At 35.0% G+C, this 15,994-nt stretch overlaps 2 protein-coding genes across 5 annotated transcripts in view; one reads left to right on the top strand and one right to left on the bottom strand.

Moving 5' to 3' along the window:
* MFSD8 (major facilitator superfamily domain containing 8) overlaps window positions 1-15,994 on the bottom strand; it is a 143,550-nt gene that overhangs the window by 93,798 nt on the left and 33,758 nt on the right. The gene's annotated exons all lie outside the window — the stretch shown is intronic.
* Window positions 1-15,994, top strand: part of ABHD18 (abhydrolase domain containing 18) — a 44,544-nt gene that overhangs the window by 22,851 nt on the left and 5,699 nt on the right. Inside the window, exons 5-10 of one of the 2 annotated variants that reach the window (XM_081795569.1) lie at window positions 4,305-4,383; window positions 4,489-4,573; window positions 6,378-6,405; window positions 11,291-11,429; window positions 13,490-13,579; window positions 14,239-14,340. In XM_081795569.1, the coding sequence (XP_081651695.1) occupies window positions 4,305-4,383; window positions 4,489-4,573; window positions 6,378-6,405; window positions 11,291-11,429; window positions 13,490-13,579; window positions 14,239-14,340 (523 nt within the window). Of the gene's footprint in view, window positions 1-4,304; window positions 4,384-4,488; window positions 4,574-4,932; window positions 6,406-11,285; window positions 11,430-13,489; window positions 13,580-14,238; window positions 14,341-15,994 lie in introns of those variants that run through there. The other variant, XM_081795568.1, reaches the window with a different exon arrangement.

Raw genomic sequence — 15,994 nt, forward strand, 5'->3', positions numbered from 1 at the left:
GAACCACAAAGATAAAACCTATTAGATAAACAAAAGACAAAGAGAAAGAAATCTAAGCATTCCACTACAGAAAATCGTCAAATCACAAAGAGACAAAAAAAAGAAAGGAACAAAAGAATAATAAAATAATAAAAAGAATAACACAACAGCCAGAAAACAATAAACAAAATGGCAATAATAAATTTATAACCGTCAATAATCACTTTAAATGTAAACCAACTGAATTCTCTAATCAAAAGACTTAGACTGGCTGAATGGATTGAAAAAAAAGAAAAAACAGGACTCAAGTATGTGCTGCCTATAAAAGACTCACTTCCAGGGCACCTGGCTGGCTCAGTTGGAAGATCATTCAACTCTTGATCTCGGGGTTTGAGTGTAAAGATTACTTAAATAAATAAATCAGCTTTAAAAGAAAACTGTTTAAGAAAAAAAGATTCACTTCAGATGAAGGAGATACATAGACTAAAAGTAAAGGGATGGAAAAAGATACTCCATGCAAATGAAAGTCAAAAGAAAATAAAGGTAGCTATATTATATCATACAAAAAAGACAAAGATTGGAGGGGCACCTGGGTGGCTCAGTCAGTTAAGCATCTGACTTGGGTTCAGGTCATGATCTAATGGTTCATGAGTTTGAGCCCTGAATCGAGCTGTCTGCTGTCAGCACAGAGCCTGCTTCAGATTCTCTGTCCCCCCCTCTCTCTGCCCCTCCCTCCCTCTTTCTCAAAAATAAACATTAAAAACAAATATTGGATAAGGGTTAAAGAAGGTCGTTATATAATGATAAAGGGATCAGTCTAACAAGAGGATATAACATTTGTAAATATTTATGTACCCAATATAGGAGCTAAATATATATTTAAAAAAATTAACGGGGCGCCTGGGTGGCTCAGTCGGTCGAGCGTCCGACTTCGGCTCAGGTCACGATCTCGCGGTTCATGGGTTCGAGCCCCGGCATCGGGCTCTGTGCTGATGGCTCAGAGGCTGGAGCCTGTTTCGGATTCTGCGTCTCCCTCACACTCTGCCCCTCCCCTGCTCATGCCCTGTCTCTCTCTCTCAAAAATAAATAAACATAAAAAACAACAACAACAACAAAAAAAAACCTTTTAAAAAAATTAACAAACTTGAAGGCAGCAATAGAATAATAGTCGGGAGCTTTAATACCTGACTTGCAGCAATGGATAGATGATCCAGACAGAAAATCAGTAAGAAAACGTTGGACTCAAACTACCCATTAAATCAAGTGGACTTAACCTAGATATTCACAAAATATTATATCCAGCAGCATCTGAATACACATTCTTTTAAAATACACAGGGCGGGGCACCTGGGTGGCTCAGTCAGTTAAGCATCCTACTTTGCCTCAGGTTGTGATCTCACAGTTCATGAGTTTGAGCCCCACATCGGGCTCTATGCTAACAGCTCAGAGCCTGGAGCCTACTTCGGCTCCCTCTCTCTCTGCTTCTCCCCCGCTTGTACTCTGTCTCTCTCTCAAGAAAATAAACATTAAAATTTTTTTTTAAAAATTAAAAATAGAACTACCATGTATGATCCAGCAACTCCACTTCTGGGTATATATTTGAGGGAAACAAGAACATTGATTTGAGAAAATATCTGCACCCCCGTGTTCATTGCAGCATTATTTACAATAGCCAAGACATGGATCCAACCTAAATGTCCATCAGTGGATGAAAGGATAAGGAAGTGGTATATAAAAGGAGTGCAGTATTATTCAGACATAAGAAAGAAGGAAATTCTCCGGGGGCATGTGCATGGCTCAGTTGGTTGAACGGTTAAGTGTCTGACTCTTGATTTTGGCTCAGGTCATGATCTCATGGTTGGTGGGATTGAGCCCCATGTTGGGCTCTGCACTGACAGCAGAGCCTTCTTGGGATTCTCTCTCTCCCTCTCCCTCTCTCTACCCCTCCATCCTCTCTTTTCAAAGTAAATTAAATAACAACAGCAACAAAAAAGGAAATTCTCCCATTTGCAACTACATGGACCTTGAGAACATTATGCTAAGTGAAATAAGTCAGACAAGGACAGATACCATATGTTCTCACTTATATGTGGAATCTAAAACAACGATGACAACAACTTGGAACTCAGAGATACAAAGAACAGACTGGTAGTTGCCAGAGTTGGGAGTGGGGGCTGGGTGAATTGGGTGAAAGCGGTCAAAAGGTACAAACTTTGTTATAAAATAAGTCTTGAGGATATAATGTACAGCATGGTGACTGTAGTTAATACTGTATTGTATATTTGAAAATTGCTAAGACAGTAGATCTTAAAAGTTCTTATCACAAGAAAAAGGATTTTTGTAGCTATGTGTGGTAATGGATGCTAGCTATTGTGATGATCATTTCACAATACATACATATATCAAATCATTGAATTATATACCTGAAACTAATAATGTATGTCAATTATCTCAGTATTTAAAAAGAGATTTTGGAAGCTGAAAATGGGAAGCCATTAAGATCTATATAGATACTTTCCCTACCTCCCTTTCCTGTATGCTTCCTGGTCTCTTATCCCTGCTTTATGACCCATGCCATTTCTCTGTGGGTAGTTTATCTTTCTCTGCTTCTCATGCAGTGACAAAAAATAGCTACCACAGCTCCACAGAGCCTTCATGTTGAAAGCTCAACAGAATCTAGAGTCTGTTCTAATTACAGACTACCAAAAGAACAAATCTTTACTGCCCTAATTTGTACTACCCCAGGCCCAATCAACTGTAGCTGAGGAGCTCACATGAACTCTACCTATTCATCACAGGGCACTGGAAAATACTCTTGTGAGAAGGTACTGTAATATGAGCAGACAGACTAATTAGTGAGCCTCTATTAGATGAGTGGTCAGTTATTACTGTAATAAAATATTCTTATTAATTTAAAGCTATTCTCCAATAATGAAGTCTCTACATGGAATGCTATGAAACAGAAGGAAAAAAATAATAGAGATGTCCAGCATTTCACAGAAAGCATTTTTAAATGTTTTTATTTACCCCAAATCATCAAAATATCAAGAAGCAGGACAGTTCTGAGAATGCAAAATGAAGTAGAGTTGTTAACATTGGCAGTTTTGATGAAGAGATTAAAAATTAAGAGTTAGTTCCCATGAGCATAAAACAGAAAGAACCACTGAACCCTCCTAAATGTACTTGTGTGTATTCTCTATTCAACAATTTATTGATAATAGATAACTAGTGATATTGTCCCCTGCACAAGCAAAATAAGCTCAAAATTGAGGTTTATGTTGCCTGAGAATGCAGCTACCTAAGGTCAAACCTTGAGTTGACAGAATGCAGTATTATACTAGATAATAATTCTAAAATATCAATTGCTAAGGAAATTAAAAAGGCAAGTAAACCAGTTTAGGAAGATAAAGTTCTGAAGATGAATGGTGGTGATTGTTGCATGACACTGTAAATATGCTTTTTAAAAATTTTTTTTGAGTTTATTAATTTTGAGAGAGTGAGTGGGAGAGGGGCAGAGAAAGAGGATGAGAGAGAGAATCCCAAGCAGGCTTTATGCTGGTAGTGCAGAGCCTGATGCGGGACTCAAGCCCACGAACCATGAGATCATGACTTCAGCCAAAACCAAGAGTCGGAAGCTTAACTGAGCCACCCAGGTGTCACCCCAACAATGTAAATGTACTTAATGCTGCTGAACTGTACAACTTAAATATAGTTAAAATGGTAAATTTTATGTTACATGTATTTTACCACAATTAAAGTAAAAGTCCTATAGGGAAAAAACATTAAATGAAAAGCAAATTACTACAATAAGAAGATGACACATAGGGAAAACTTTTTTGTTTTTTGTTTTTTGTCATCTGGCATGGATTGCTTTTTCTCCAAGTTGGAAAGCAAAAGAGATAACATAAAGTATTTTACTGATACATCAACAGCTTGTACAACCAAGCATTATTCCTGCAAGGAGAAAAAGCAGAGCTATGTAGAGAGTTGTTGTTTCTAAGACTTACTCATATATATTGATGTCTCAACAAAATAAGAAAATTTCATTATGCATTTATAAAGTGATACTGAATAAGGTAAAAATGATTACAATGAATTCTGCGTTTATATTGTACTGCATATTTTAATATCCTAATATAATATCCTAATATAGCAAATTTATAATATCTTATTTGCCTTTATGCAAACATGAATTATTCATCATAATTTAAATGTCAAAATTCTGAATGATCTCTTCTCCCAAATAATTTAATTATTTACAAATTGAAAGTTTGTATTGAAAACCTTCTAAAGAGAATTCTACTTATGTGTTTTATTTTAAATAGGTTTCAACTTATTGTTCCTAAGGAGTGGAACAGCAAATATAAACCTGTATGCATTCATCTTGCTGGAACAGGAGATCATGTAAGACTTTCTTATGATGCCTTAATCCCTAATTTGTTGACATACTCTTTGTAACACAGATGTGGTTATTACATTCTTTAAGTATGTCATCTTTTCTTTCCTTAGCATTACTGGAGACGACGAACACTAATGGCTCGTCCTATGATTAAAGAAGCCCGAATGGCTTCTTTGTTGCTAGAAAACCCTTATTATATCCTTTTGTGATACCTAGAAATCTTTTCTCTTATTTATAGATTTAGTCTTCAAAAAGAATGATAGATAGTAACCAGGTTTTCTAAACCAGTTAAATTTAGTGTCAGTTCAGAAAATATTTAAGAAGCAAGAATGAAAAGAAGTGAAAAATTATTTCATGCCTTTAAACAACCAATGTTAAGGATTGTGCTTCCACTGTGTAATGAAGATAAATTGTACTTTTTTCTTATAAAACTTATGCTGGATTTTAATATTATTAAGTCAAATGTTTGCTATTAAGGAAACCTTCATGTTTTAAATTCATTTACATTTAAGTCATCAGTTGAGGTTTAGAACAGTTCTTAACTTGACTTTCAAGATGACGTCAGACTATTCCCAGAAGAAGAAACGAAACTGATGCACAGATATAAAGAAATGTTCGGGGCACCTGGGTGGCTCAGTTGGTTAAGCATCTGACTCTTGGTTTCGGCTCAGGTCATGATCTCACGGTTCGTGAGTTCAAGCCCCACATAGGTCTCTGTGCCAACAGCACAGAGCCTGCAGAGCCTGCTTGGGATTCTCTCTCCCCTCTCTTTCTGTTCCTACCCCATTCATGTACTCTCTCTTTCTCTCTCAAAAATAAATAAACTGTAAAAAAAATTTTTTTTTAATTTAAAAGAAATGTTCAACGTTGCTGGTAATAAGAGAAATGTAAAGTTAAAGCAACATTACCAAAGATTTAAAAAATAAAACCCAGTAGTTGTGAGGCTATTGTAAAAAAAAAAAAAAAAAAAAAAAAAAAATGGGCACTCTTATTACTAATGGCTGTGAAAATTGGTTTAATCCTTGGGGAAAGCATTTCTACTGTATGTATCAGGAGCATTAAAAAATCTTATGTCCCTTGACAGTGATTTTGATTCTTGGAAATTTACTCTAAGGATAAAATACGAAGAAAAGAGAAAGTTGATTGAAAAGAGATTTATATAATTTTATTTATAATAGTAAAGCATTAAAAATAGCTTAAATGTCTCACAATAGAAAAATGGTTGAGTAATTTGTGGTTCATAATATTAGAATATTATGTGATTGGTTATGTATATTGCTCTACCATTTACTACCTGTATGACCTTGGACCTGTTATGTAACCTTTTAGTACCTCAGATTTTTCATTGGTAAATGGGAATAATCTCTTAGGTTATTCAGAGTATTAACTAGTTAATACTGTCTAGAACAGTGCCTGGTAAATGACATTCAGTAAATTTTAATGGTTATTGTTAAAAAGTTTACAGTAATATATGAAAAGTATAATGCAAAAATAGGATACAAAACTGTGGTGTGACATAGGCAGAAAACCTAAAAACAGAAAATCCATTAAAAACTGTGTGTAAGGAAAAAATACTGGACATGCACCAAAATATTAATATGGTTGTCTGTACATGAAGTAGTTTTTCTTCTAATATACTTTTCTGTATTTTCTAGATTTTATATTGTCAACATATAAATGAAAAAAAAAAACAACCTTAATTTTAAAATTAAGTTGAAGATTGCACAGCCCTTTGGATATACTAAACACATTAAATTGTGCACTTAAAATGGGTGAATTATGTGGTATGCAATATCAATAAAGCTGTTTTAAAAAAGAAAAAAAATAATCACATTGAAAATCCTGAGAACTCCTCAACAGCCTATTTGAGATAATTAGAAAATAGTTATTTCAGTAATAAATTGTGTTCAAATGTAAGTATTTTGCTTAAGTAAATATGTTTTGAGACACAAACTGTATTTAATTATTTTAAAACTTTCTCTTTGACCCACATTCTTAAATGGCTGCAGGAAACCCAAGGACCAAATGTAAGTATACATCACCTTCGTTTTTGTAATCTTTATGCCAAATTTTTAGTGGTATTAAAATTTTTGTTAGTCTTTGGTTAATCATTTCTAAGTTTAACATGCAAATGTTATTTGGGGAAAAGTTCTGTTATAAAACTGTAGTAGGCATGTTGAGTTAAATTTTTATCTTAAGCTTTTTGCACTTAAAATGTTTGATAAAGAGATAAATAAGAAATTTTAGGGGTGCCTGGGTGGCTCAGTCATTTGAGCATCCGACTTCGGCTCAGGTCATGATCTCACAGTTTGTGGGTTCAAGCCCCACATGGGGCTCTGTGCTGACAGCTCAGAGCCTGGATCCTGCTTTAGATTCTGTGTCTCCCTCTCTCTCTGCCCCTCCCCTGCTCACACTCTTGTCTCTCTCTTCTCTCTCAAAAATAAATATTAAAAAAAAATTTTTTTTTAATTTTAGGGGCACCTGAGTGGCTTATTTGGTTAAGTGTCCTACTTTTGATTTCAGCTTAGGTCATGATCTCATGGTTTGTGGTTTCGAGCCCTGTCTTGGGCTCCATGCTGGTGGTGCAGAGCCTGCTTGGGATTCTCTCTCCCTTTCTCTCTGTCCTTTCTCCACTCATGCTTGCTCTCTCTCTCTCTCAAAATAAACTTAAAATAAAGTTTTTAATAGGCTGATGGAAGATATATTTTATTTATAAAACTGTAACTGAAGAAATGTTAAAACATTTTCCTTCTTAAAGTACATTTACTTCGTGAAATTAACACCACTCCTTTTTATTCTTGCAATATATAGTATAGGTAATCTGAAGATAATCTCTTCTTGGTTTTTAGAAATGATGAACTTTGAAGGCAACTTTTTTTGCATTTCCATAAGCTATGTTATGTTTGGTTTTGATTCATTCAGTAAATATTTGATTCAAAACATTGGGAATATAACAACAAAAAGATAAGGTCCTTACTGTCATAGAGCTTATATTCTAGGATGAGAGATAGATAAAAATAATATAATAAGGAGCCACCAAGGTGAAAACCCAGAGGAAGATCAGCCTCAGAGAAGGAAGAATGAAAAACCTAATATAAGCATGGGAGAGTAGTATAAGACAAGGTCAGAAATGTAGGCAAGGGTCAGATTTATGAAGAGCCATGTGCTTTGAATTTTACTATAAGTGCAGTGGGAAACCTTTGGAGGACCTTAAGGAGAGGAATGATCTGATTTGTGTTATTAAAAGCTTATTTTGGCTTAGTCGGGCTAGTGTAGCAACAGAAAAATCAAATAGGAAGCTATAGCAGTAATGCAGGAGAAAACAAAGTGACTTTAAGGTAGTGGCAGTGGAGATGGAAAGAAGCTCTCATGGGTAATTAGAAGTTGAAATGATAAGACTCATTGATAAATTGGATATTGTTGGTAAGAAATCAAAAGTTCTGACTTGCATGTGTTAAATGTGTGATGTCTGTTAGAACTGCAGGTGGAGAAGTTAAGTAGGGAGTTGGAAAGTCCTGGAGAGATAGATTTAGAGGTCACATGTTCTATGTGGTCGTGACATGGAAGAGATATAGATGAAATTGGGGTGGGTTGGAAGCAAACCTGTATCCTATGAAGGATAGTTTAGAATAAACTTTGTGTAATGTGAAAAATTAATGTCCAAGCTAAGTAGTTCAAGAATTCTTACTGTGGAACCAAGCTCTGTATTCAGAACTAAGTGTGTCATTTTTACTCTGTTCTATTGGTGGTTAAAAACCCAAAAGAGTTTATTGAGTTATAGTTAGAGGCAGCATGGGTTTAACAGAAAGATGTTGACTTTGGAGTCATAGAGACATAGGTTGCAATTGTAATTTGTCATTTAATAATTGTATTACCTTGGTCTAAGTATCTGTTACCTCATTTATAAGGTGGGAATACTCTATAATTTCTTCCAAACAGAATTGTTGTGAGAATCATGTCTATAAAATATCCTATCATGTATCATCAACCCAAGAAATATAATAATACACCAGTATATTTATTTTTCTCAAATAATTCATTGTAAGAGATGGTTTGCAATTTAAATAGTAAATTTATTTTTATCTCTCTTTTTAAAAGCCATCTTATGCTTGTTTTCATCAAAAGTGTGAGACTCGGTCCACTGTTATAAATAACCACTGTCCCAGAACCCTACATTAGTAACTTCTATTAAAAGAGCAAACTGAAGTGAGTTTGATAATTCAGACTTCTGTACGAGGCCAAAATACATAATCAGGGGAATTACATGATCATCAATAGAAAATTGGAATGAGAATAAGAAACAAATGTAAGGATACATGGGCTGTTTTATGAGGAAGCACATCTATGATCTATTCTGACAGAGGATAGCATAGTTTCCATAAAGAGAAATTCTGACTTAGAGCTCTGAGGAGATGTGGTAGGACAGTGGACATAAGCTCTTTGGGGGCCAGAAATGTGTTTTTCACAACTTGGCATTCCTACGGCTGCTAGTTCTTTGTGCATAATTACCCTACATAGACATACAGTAAACAACCATTGATAAAGTGAATTTTGTACACCTCGACAAGGTTTCATCCAGTGGCCAATCATGTATGTCTTTATATGAACTAAAATTTGAAAACAGATTCTAACTTGGACACTTCAATAATAAGATAATATTCTTTTTTACCACTAAATAGGCATACCTTGGAGATATTTCACCAGCTGCATTAGCCCCTAACAAGAGAGTCAAACCCTCCTTTGAAGCTAGCCATTATCATCTCTTCTCTAGCTATGAAAGTCCTAGATGGCATCTTCTTCCAACAGAATGCTGTTTTTCAACATTGAAAATCTGTTATTTGTAGCTGCCTTTGTTAGTTATCTTCACTAGATCTTCTGGATAACTTACTGCAGCTTCCATATCAGTAGTTGCTGCTTTACCTTCTTGCACATTTATGTTATAGAGATGGCCTCCTTCCTTAAACCTCATGAACTAACTTCTAGCTTCAAACTGTTCTTCTGCATCTTCTTCACCTCTCTCAGCCTTCATAGAATTGAAGAGAGGTAGGGCTTTTCTCTGTAATAGGCTTTGGCTTAAGGCAATGTTGTGGCTGGTTTGATTTCTATCCAGACCAGTCTTCTCCAAAATTGAAAACCGTTTTGCTTTCTATTTTGTGTGGTCGCTGGAGTAGCACTTTTAATTTCCTTCAAGAACTTTTACTTTGCATTCACAACTTGGCTAACTGTTTGCTGCAAGAGGCCTAGCTTTTGGCCTATCTCCACTTTTGACATCCCTTCCTCACTAAGCTTGATCATTTTTAGCTTTTGACTTAAAGTGAGAAATGTGTGACTCCTCTTTTTACTTGAACACAGAGGCCATTGTAGGGTTATCAACTGGCCTACTTTCAAGATTTTTATATCTTAGGGAACAGGAAGGTGGGAGAGAGGGAGAGAGGTGGAGAACAGCTGGTCGGTGGAGCTGTCAGAACACACATAACATTTATCCATTAAATTTGCCATCTTATATGCATGCAGTTCCATGGTGCCCCAGAACAATTACAACAGTAACATCACAGATCACCATAACAAATACAATGAAAAGGTTTCTCGATAGTATGAAAATTACTAAATTGTGACAGAGACGTGAAGTTAGCAAATGCTTTTGGAAAAGTAGCATCCGTAGACTTAATTGATACAGGGTTGCCATAAACCTTCAATTTGTTCTTTTTTTAATGTTCATTTATTTATGTACACGTGCGTGTACAAGCAGGGTGGGAGCAGAGATAGATGGAAAGAGAGAATCTCAGGGCTCACACAGGGCTCAATCTCACAAACTGTGAAATCATGACCTGAGCTGAAATCAGGAGTCGGACACTTAACTGATTAAGGCACCCAGGCACCCCATAAACCTTCAGTTTGTAAGAAATGCAGTGCAATCCAAAGTGCAATAAGATGAAGTATGCCTATATAAGAATGGTTTGGAATCTAAAAAGATTTAAATGCTTCTAATAAGGAAATGTACTTAACATGTAAAATTAGTTTCTAAAGACAGAAAATTCTAGTTGAATTGGTTTTGTTTTTATTTTAGAGAGAGCAGGGGAGGGGGTGAGAGAGAGAATCCCAAGTAGGCTCCACACTTGGAGTGGATCCTACAACCCTGGGATCATGACCTGAGCCAAAATCAAGAGTGACACACAACTGACTTAGCCCTCCAGACACCCCTATTTAAGTTAATAAAAAAACATGTATTTTTATGAAAAATTACTTTTTCAACCAACTTTTAATTATTAAAAGTAAAGCATAGGGAATATAGTCAAGAATATTTTAGTAACATTTATATAGTGACATGGTGATTGCAGTTGCCATGGTGAGCATTGAGTAATGTATAAAACTGTCAAATCACCATGTTATACAGCCGAAACTGATATAACATTGTATGTTAATTACACTACTATTTAAAAAATAAAAGATTTTCCAGTTGATTATATTCATAAATTGTGTATTTTTTGAAAATAAGCAACATATTTAAGATTTTGGTAATACATGAGCCTCATATTAGGTTAAATTCTTTTACATTGCTTTTAAAATTTTTATGCTTTAAGTTCTATTGTAATAATTTACCCCTGTGTAAATTCATACGGGACAACCACGAATTTTTTTTAACAGTTTGTTTAAGTGCTATCAAATAAATATATTTCCTGGGCTTCAAAGTAGTTAATTGAATTTCAATAAAGAGCAGATATAACTTTTTAAAAAATAAGTATTAGCTGATTAATATGTAGAATAATGTTAGCACTCTTAATTCCATCAGTTTGTTCCATTAGCTATCTGGTCCTTTAAAAGAAAAACATGAAGTCTGGCTGCCTGTTGTAACTTTGCATATATTAAAATGTAAATACATAAATAATTTTCTCTTTTGTCTTGTGAGGCTAGAAGGTCCAGCCTAAAAAACGTGTCTGACCTTTTTGTGATGGGAGGAGCTCTTGTTTTAGAATCTGCAGCTCTCTTGCACTGGCTAGAGAGAGAGGGTTATGGACCTCTAGGAATGACCGGAATATCCATGGGAGGACATGTAAGCCTTTTAATTTCAACTGATACTTAATTGTGATTATGTTTGTAAGATCTAGAGAATGTAGTTATTTTAAAAATTTACTTAAGATGTAGAATTAATTTTAGTCTTGGCAAAAGCAGGAACAGGTTTTAAACTTTTCCCATTATAATGATTTTTTTTTGTATGATTTATATAGACAATGATTGTATTTCATAGTCATAGCTCAGGTATTGAATTTAATTTAATATTGTATTAAAAGTTAATTTTTATAAAATTTAACTTTTCACATCTGAAATATAAGTGACTTACTTTGCTGTTAAATTGGTGAAGATAGCAAATGTAGAAAATACTTTTCATTTATCTCTTATTGCTGTCCCCAGTGATAAAGTGGTACCTGTTATACCTTTGTCTTCTAGAATATACTGAAACAGCCTAATTGGTTTCTCTTTCTCTAGTCTTTTCTTTCATTAAACTTCTTAGTTTTTCTCCACACCATAACTAGAGTGATTTTCCTAAATCTCATCTGTGCTCTCTCCTGCTTAAAACCTGCCAAAGGCTTGCTATTCCAGTGGGCTTTAGATATGCTGGGTGCTAGCATTCTCCTAGTGCCTTCTCATGCCTTCTCACCTAACCAAATAACAGTTTGCCCTTCTGGTTCCAGTCTAGAGCTTACTTCCTATGAGAAGTTCCTCCACTCACAGCCTAAACCCTAGACTGTACTTCATCTCTTATTAGTACTTTTTTCACTGCATTTTGATTACTTGTTTAGCAGTTTTTCTCCATGAAGCAGTAGGTTCAGTAAGGGCTATTGATATGCTCTAATTGTTTCCTGAACATATTAGTCACTCCATACATTTTAAAAGAAACAACAACAAAATATATATAGTTTTCTGTAAGTAATTTGAATTATAAAATTAAGTTTAAAAACTGGCTAAAATTCAGAAATATTATTAGTGAAATTGAAGGGTGGACAATTATTTCTTTTCCCTACCTAGTAATGTTTGCATTGTTATGACCTAGATTAGGATCTTAGAACTTTCGCCTGAACTACTGCCTATACTGGTTGGTTTCCTACCTCAGATCTTACTCTTTCCAATCAGTCTTATGAACTGCTATCATTTTAGCTTCCTTGAATTACTTCTTTGACATTGCCACTCTTTTGTTCAGGCCTCTTTATTAATTTCCCATTATATACAGAGCAAAAGGGACCTCTCATCTGTTGCTATTCAGTCTTTCCAGCCTACCTATCTCCCTCACCCCATTCACCATATATGCCCTATTGACCAGCCGAAGTAAGTTATATTGGTTGTTTTCCTAGCAGACTTTGCACTTTTTCACCATCTTGCCTTTGATCATGTTGTCTTCTTTATATAGAAGACAAGACCCCATCTTTCATTTCCCCTAAAGGACAGCCATTTCATGAAGCCTTCTCTGATTCCCCTAGCCAAAAAATAACTTTTCCTTTCTCTAAACACACACATTACATTATATAAGTTATATAATTTGTTTTGTAGTTCACCAGCTTTTTGACAGTCAGCCTCAAAGGTCTGAGATTTTATAGTTGTGATTTTGTTGTCACTGAGCAGGTCACTTAAGTACGGAGTGTGATTAGCCTCCTGCCTAGCATCTACATTTCAGCATGTTTGCTCTATATTTACCCAGTAGAAAGTAGTTCTCTGTGGAAGGTCTTGAGATTACTTAAAATTTTCCAATGTACTTTATTACTTTCTAAGGGAGAAGTTATATGTTGTTGTTGAATTTATGATTTGGGGTTTCACAAGGTTGCTAGACATTCTCATGAGTATTTAGAGATTTTTTAAGATTTTATTTTTAAGTAATCTCTTTACCCAATGTGGGGCTCAAACTTACAACCCTGAGATCAAGAGTCGCATGCTCTACCAACTGAGCCAGCCAGGCACTCCAAGTATTTAGAGATTTTGTGTTCATGTCTTATCTTACCAATTTCTACTTTCTTCATAGTAAATGAAGTCTTACCAGACTACTTTCTTCATAGTAAATAGTTTTCATTTTAATGAATAGAAATTTAAACAGGAGCTCTCTGACTGTTAAACATATTTCAGATGGCTTCCTTAGCAGTATCCAACTGGCCTAAGCCCATGCCATTGATCCCATGCCTGTCTTGGTCCACAGCATCTGGAGTCTTCACTACGGTAATTTAATTGCAATTAATACTTAAATAGCTATATGTAATGAAAGGTAATTGTTTTGGGGGTTCCTAAAATCCCCTCCAGGTTTGGTGGTTCTCTAGAAGAAATCACAGGACATACCACCTAGTATTACTCACAACTAAGACTTATATCAAAAGGATACAATACAGAATTAGCAAAGGGAAAAGGCACATGAGGCAAAGTCCAGAGGAAATCAAGCACAACCTTCCACTGGAAGCTCACAGGCTGTGTTTAATTCCTCTAGCAATGCGTTATGACACTATGTACAAAATGTCCATCAGTGAAGGTTGATTGAGCCTGGGAGTCCAGGGTTTTTATCAGGGGTCAATCACTTAGGCAGTCTCTGCCTCATGTACCAAAACTCCAGAGGGAAAGTATGTGTTCAGCAGAAACTACACTGTTTGTCACAATGACTTTATGATTTATCACTTTATCATTTAGAAAGATATACATTGGGGCAAAGAACTGTTTATTAGTCCAGTTCCCAGACTCTAATCAAGGGCCAACATTGCAAGTAGAGCTTTCTAAAGATAGGAAATCTCAAGCCTGCTATGTTTACTCTTTTCTGCACATTAATAATAAAATTATTGGACAAAATGTTTGATAGTGGGGTTTGATCTTAATTTAGTTTGTTATTTCAGGGTGTGCTAAGTAAATCGATTAATTGGAGGGAGCTGGAAAAGCAGTATTATACACAGACAGTTTATGAAGAAGAAATTATTCACATGCTTGAATATTGTGGAGTAAGTATTTTTAATTTCTGCGTAACATTGGGGGGGGGCAAAAGTTGATTGTGTTTCACGTTTTCAATTTTTAAAAAGAATCGCAAATTTGTTAAAAGGCAGTACTGTTTTTTAGTTTTTAAGATTCTTCATTTTAAAATAAAATATAAATAGGGGCACCTGGGTGGCTCAGTTAAGCCTCTGACTCTCGATTTCAGCTCAGGTTATGATCTCACAGTTGTGACATCAAGCCCCACGTCAGGCTCTGTGCTAACAGCATGGAGCCTGCTTGGGATTCTCTCTCTCCATCTCTCTCTCTGCCCCTCCCCTGCTTGCACTCACTCTCTCTCTCTCTCAAAAATAAATAAACATTTTAAAAATAAATAAAAGAAAATATAGATATAAAAAATCGTGCAAAGCAAATGTATGGCTTACAACATTTATTAAACAGAAAACCTGTTTGTAATAGGCCAAGAATAGAAATTGACCACCCAACACAGAAACCACTCCCATGTGTCCTAATTAAAAAGCTCTTCTCCCCGCACTGCTAATCATTACCCTTATTTTTATAGTAATTACTTCCTTCTGTTTTTAAAATAATTTTATTGTCCAAATATGTATCCTTATATACTACAATTCTTTTTTTTGATGTGCTTTTCTGTGTCTTTTAATCTGTAAGTTCCCTTCCATTCCTTTCCTTTTCCTTATAATTTATCTGTTGAAGAATTTAGACTATTTACCTTTAGAGTTTCTCACCATCTAGATATTTTTTATTGCATTCTCATGGTATAGTTTAGCATGTTCACTCATGCTCTGTATTGCCTAAAAGTTGGCAGCTGGGTCTAGAGGCTTGATTAAACTCAGTTTTTATTTCTTTGGTAGGAGTGTTGGAAGCACATAATGTCCGGTTGTCTCTATTTTGTGGTGTAAGCCTTCATTGATGTTTAATGCCTATGTCTATTAGTGGAGGACTGCAAAATACTGATAGTCTAAATCTGTCATTTTTTTATTTATTAATTTTAACACTTGTATAAAAAGGCACTTATTGGTTACCTATTATTTGGCTCAGTTCATATATGAAAGGCAGGATAAATGCTTGATATCTTTCCCTTAATTTACTAGTTTTCAAGATAATGAATTGGTTCCCTCTTAGTCTCCTAAGGTGACCAATTCCTTTCATGGTTTTTTTTCTTTTTATGAACTTTTAAATTTTATACATTCAGTTTGGAAGTTACCAAGGATCTCAAGAAATCTCAGAAAGAAAAAACATCTATACTATCAATTAGGACTTTTTATTTATGATTACATCACTATAAATCTCACTCTTGTAAAGGAAATCTATCTTGCATAACCTCAAAGGGTATTTACTTGCCTAAGAACTTTGTAACAAAATATCTCTACCTGCTGGTTAGTTCCTTGTGTTCCCCCATACATATAATAAAAAAATGCCTATATTTCAGAACTTATGATAAAACTCAATATGCATCTTTTGAAAGGGATGTCAAAAACTTTGGTTGTCTGAAACAGCAGTGTAGTCTTACCCAGCACTTTTTTTATGTCTCTGACTCTTGGTGGTTGTATACAGCTCTTTTTGTCTCAGAACTTGTTCACAGCAATACATATTCAGGGAATGTCAAGATGGCTTCCTTTTTTGTTATAAAAACTGTGTTTTTGT

Source organism: Panthera onca, chromosome B1, assembly GCF_046562875.1.
Source record: "Panthera onca isolate mPanOnc1 chromosome B1, mPanOnc1 haplotype 2, whole genome shotgun sequence".
Classification (NCBI taxonomy): Eukaryota; Metazoa; Chordata; class Mammalia; order Carnivora; family Felidae; genus Panthera; species Panthera onca.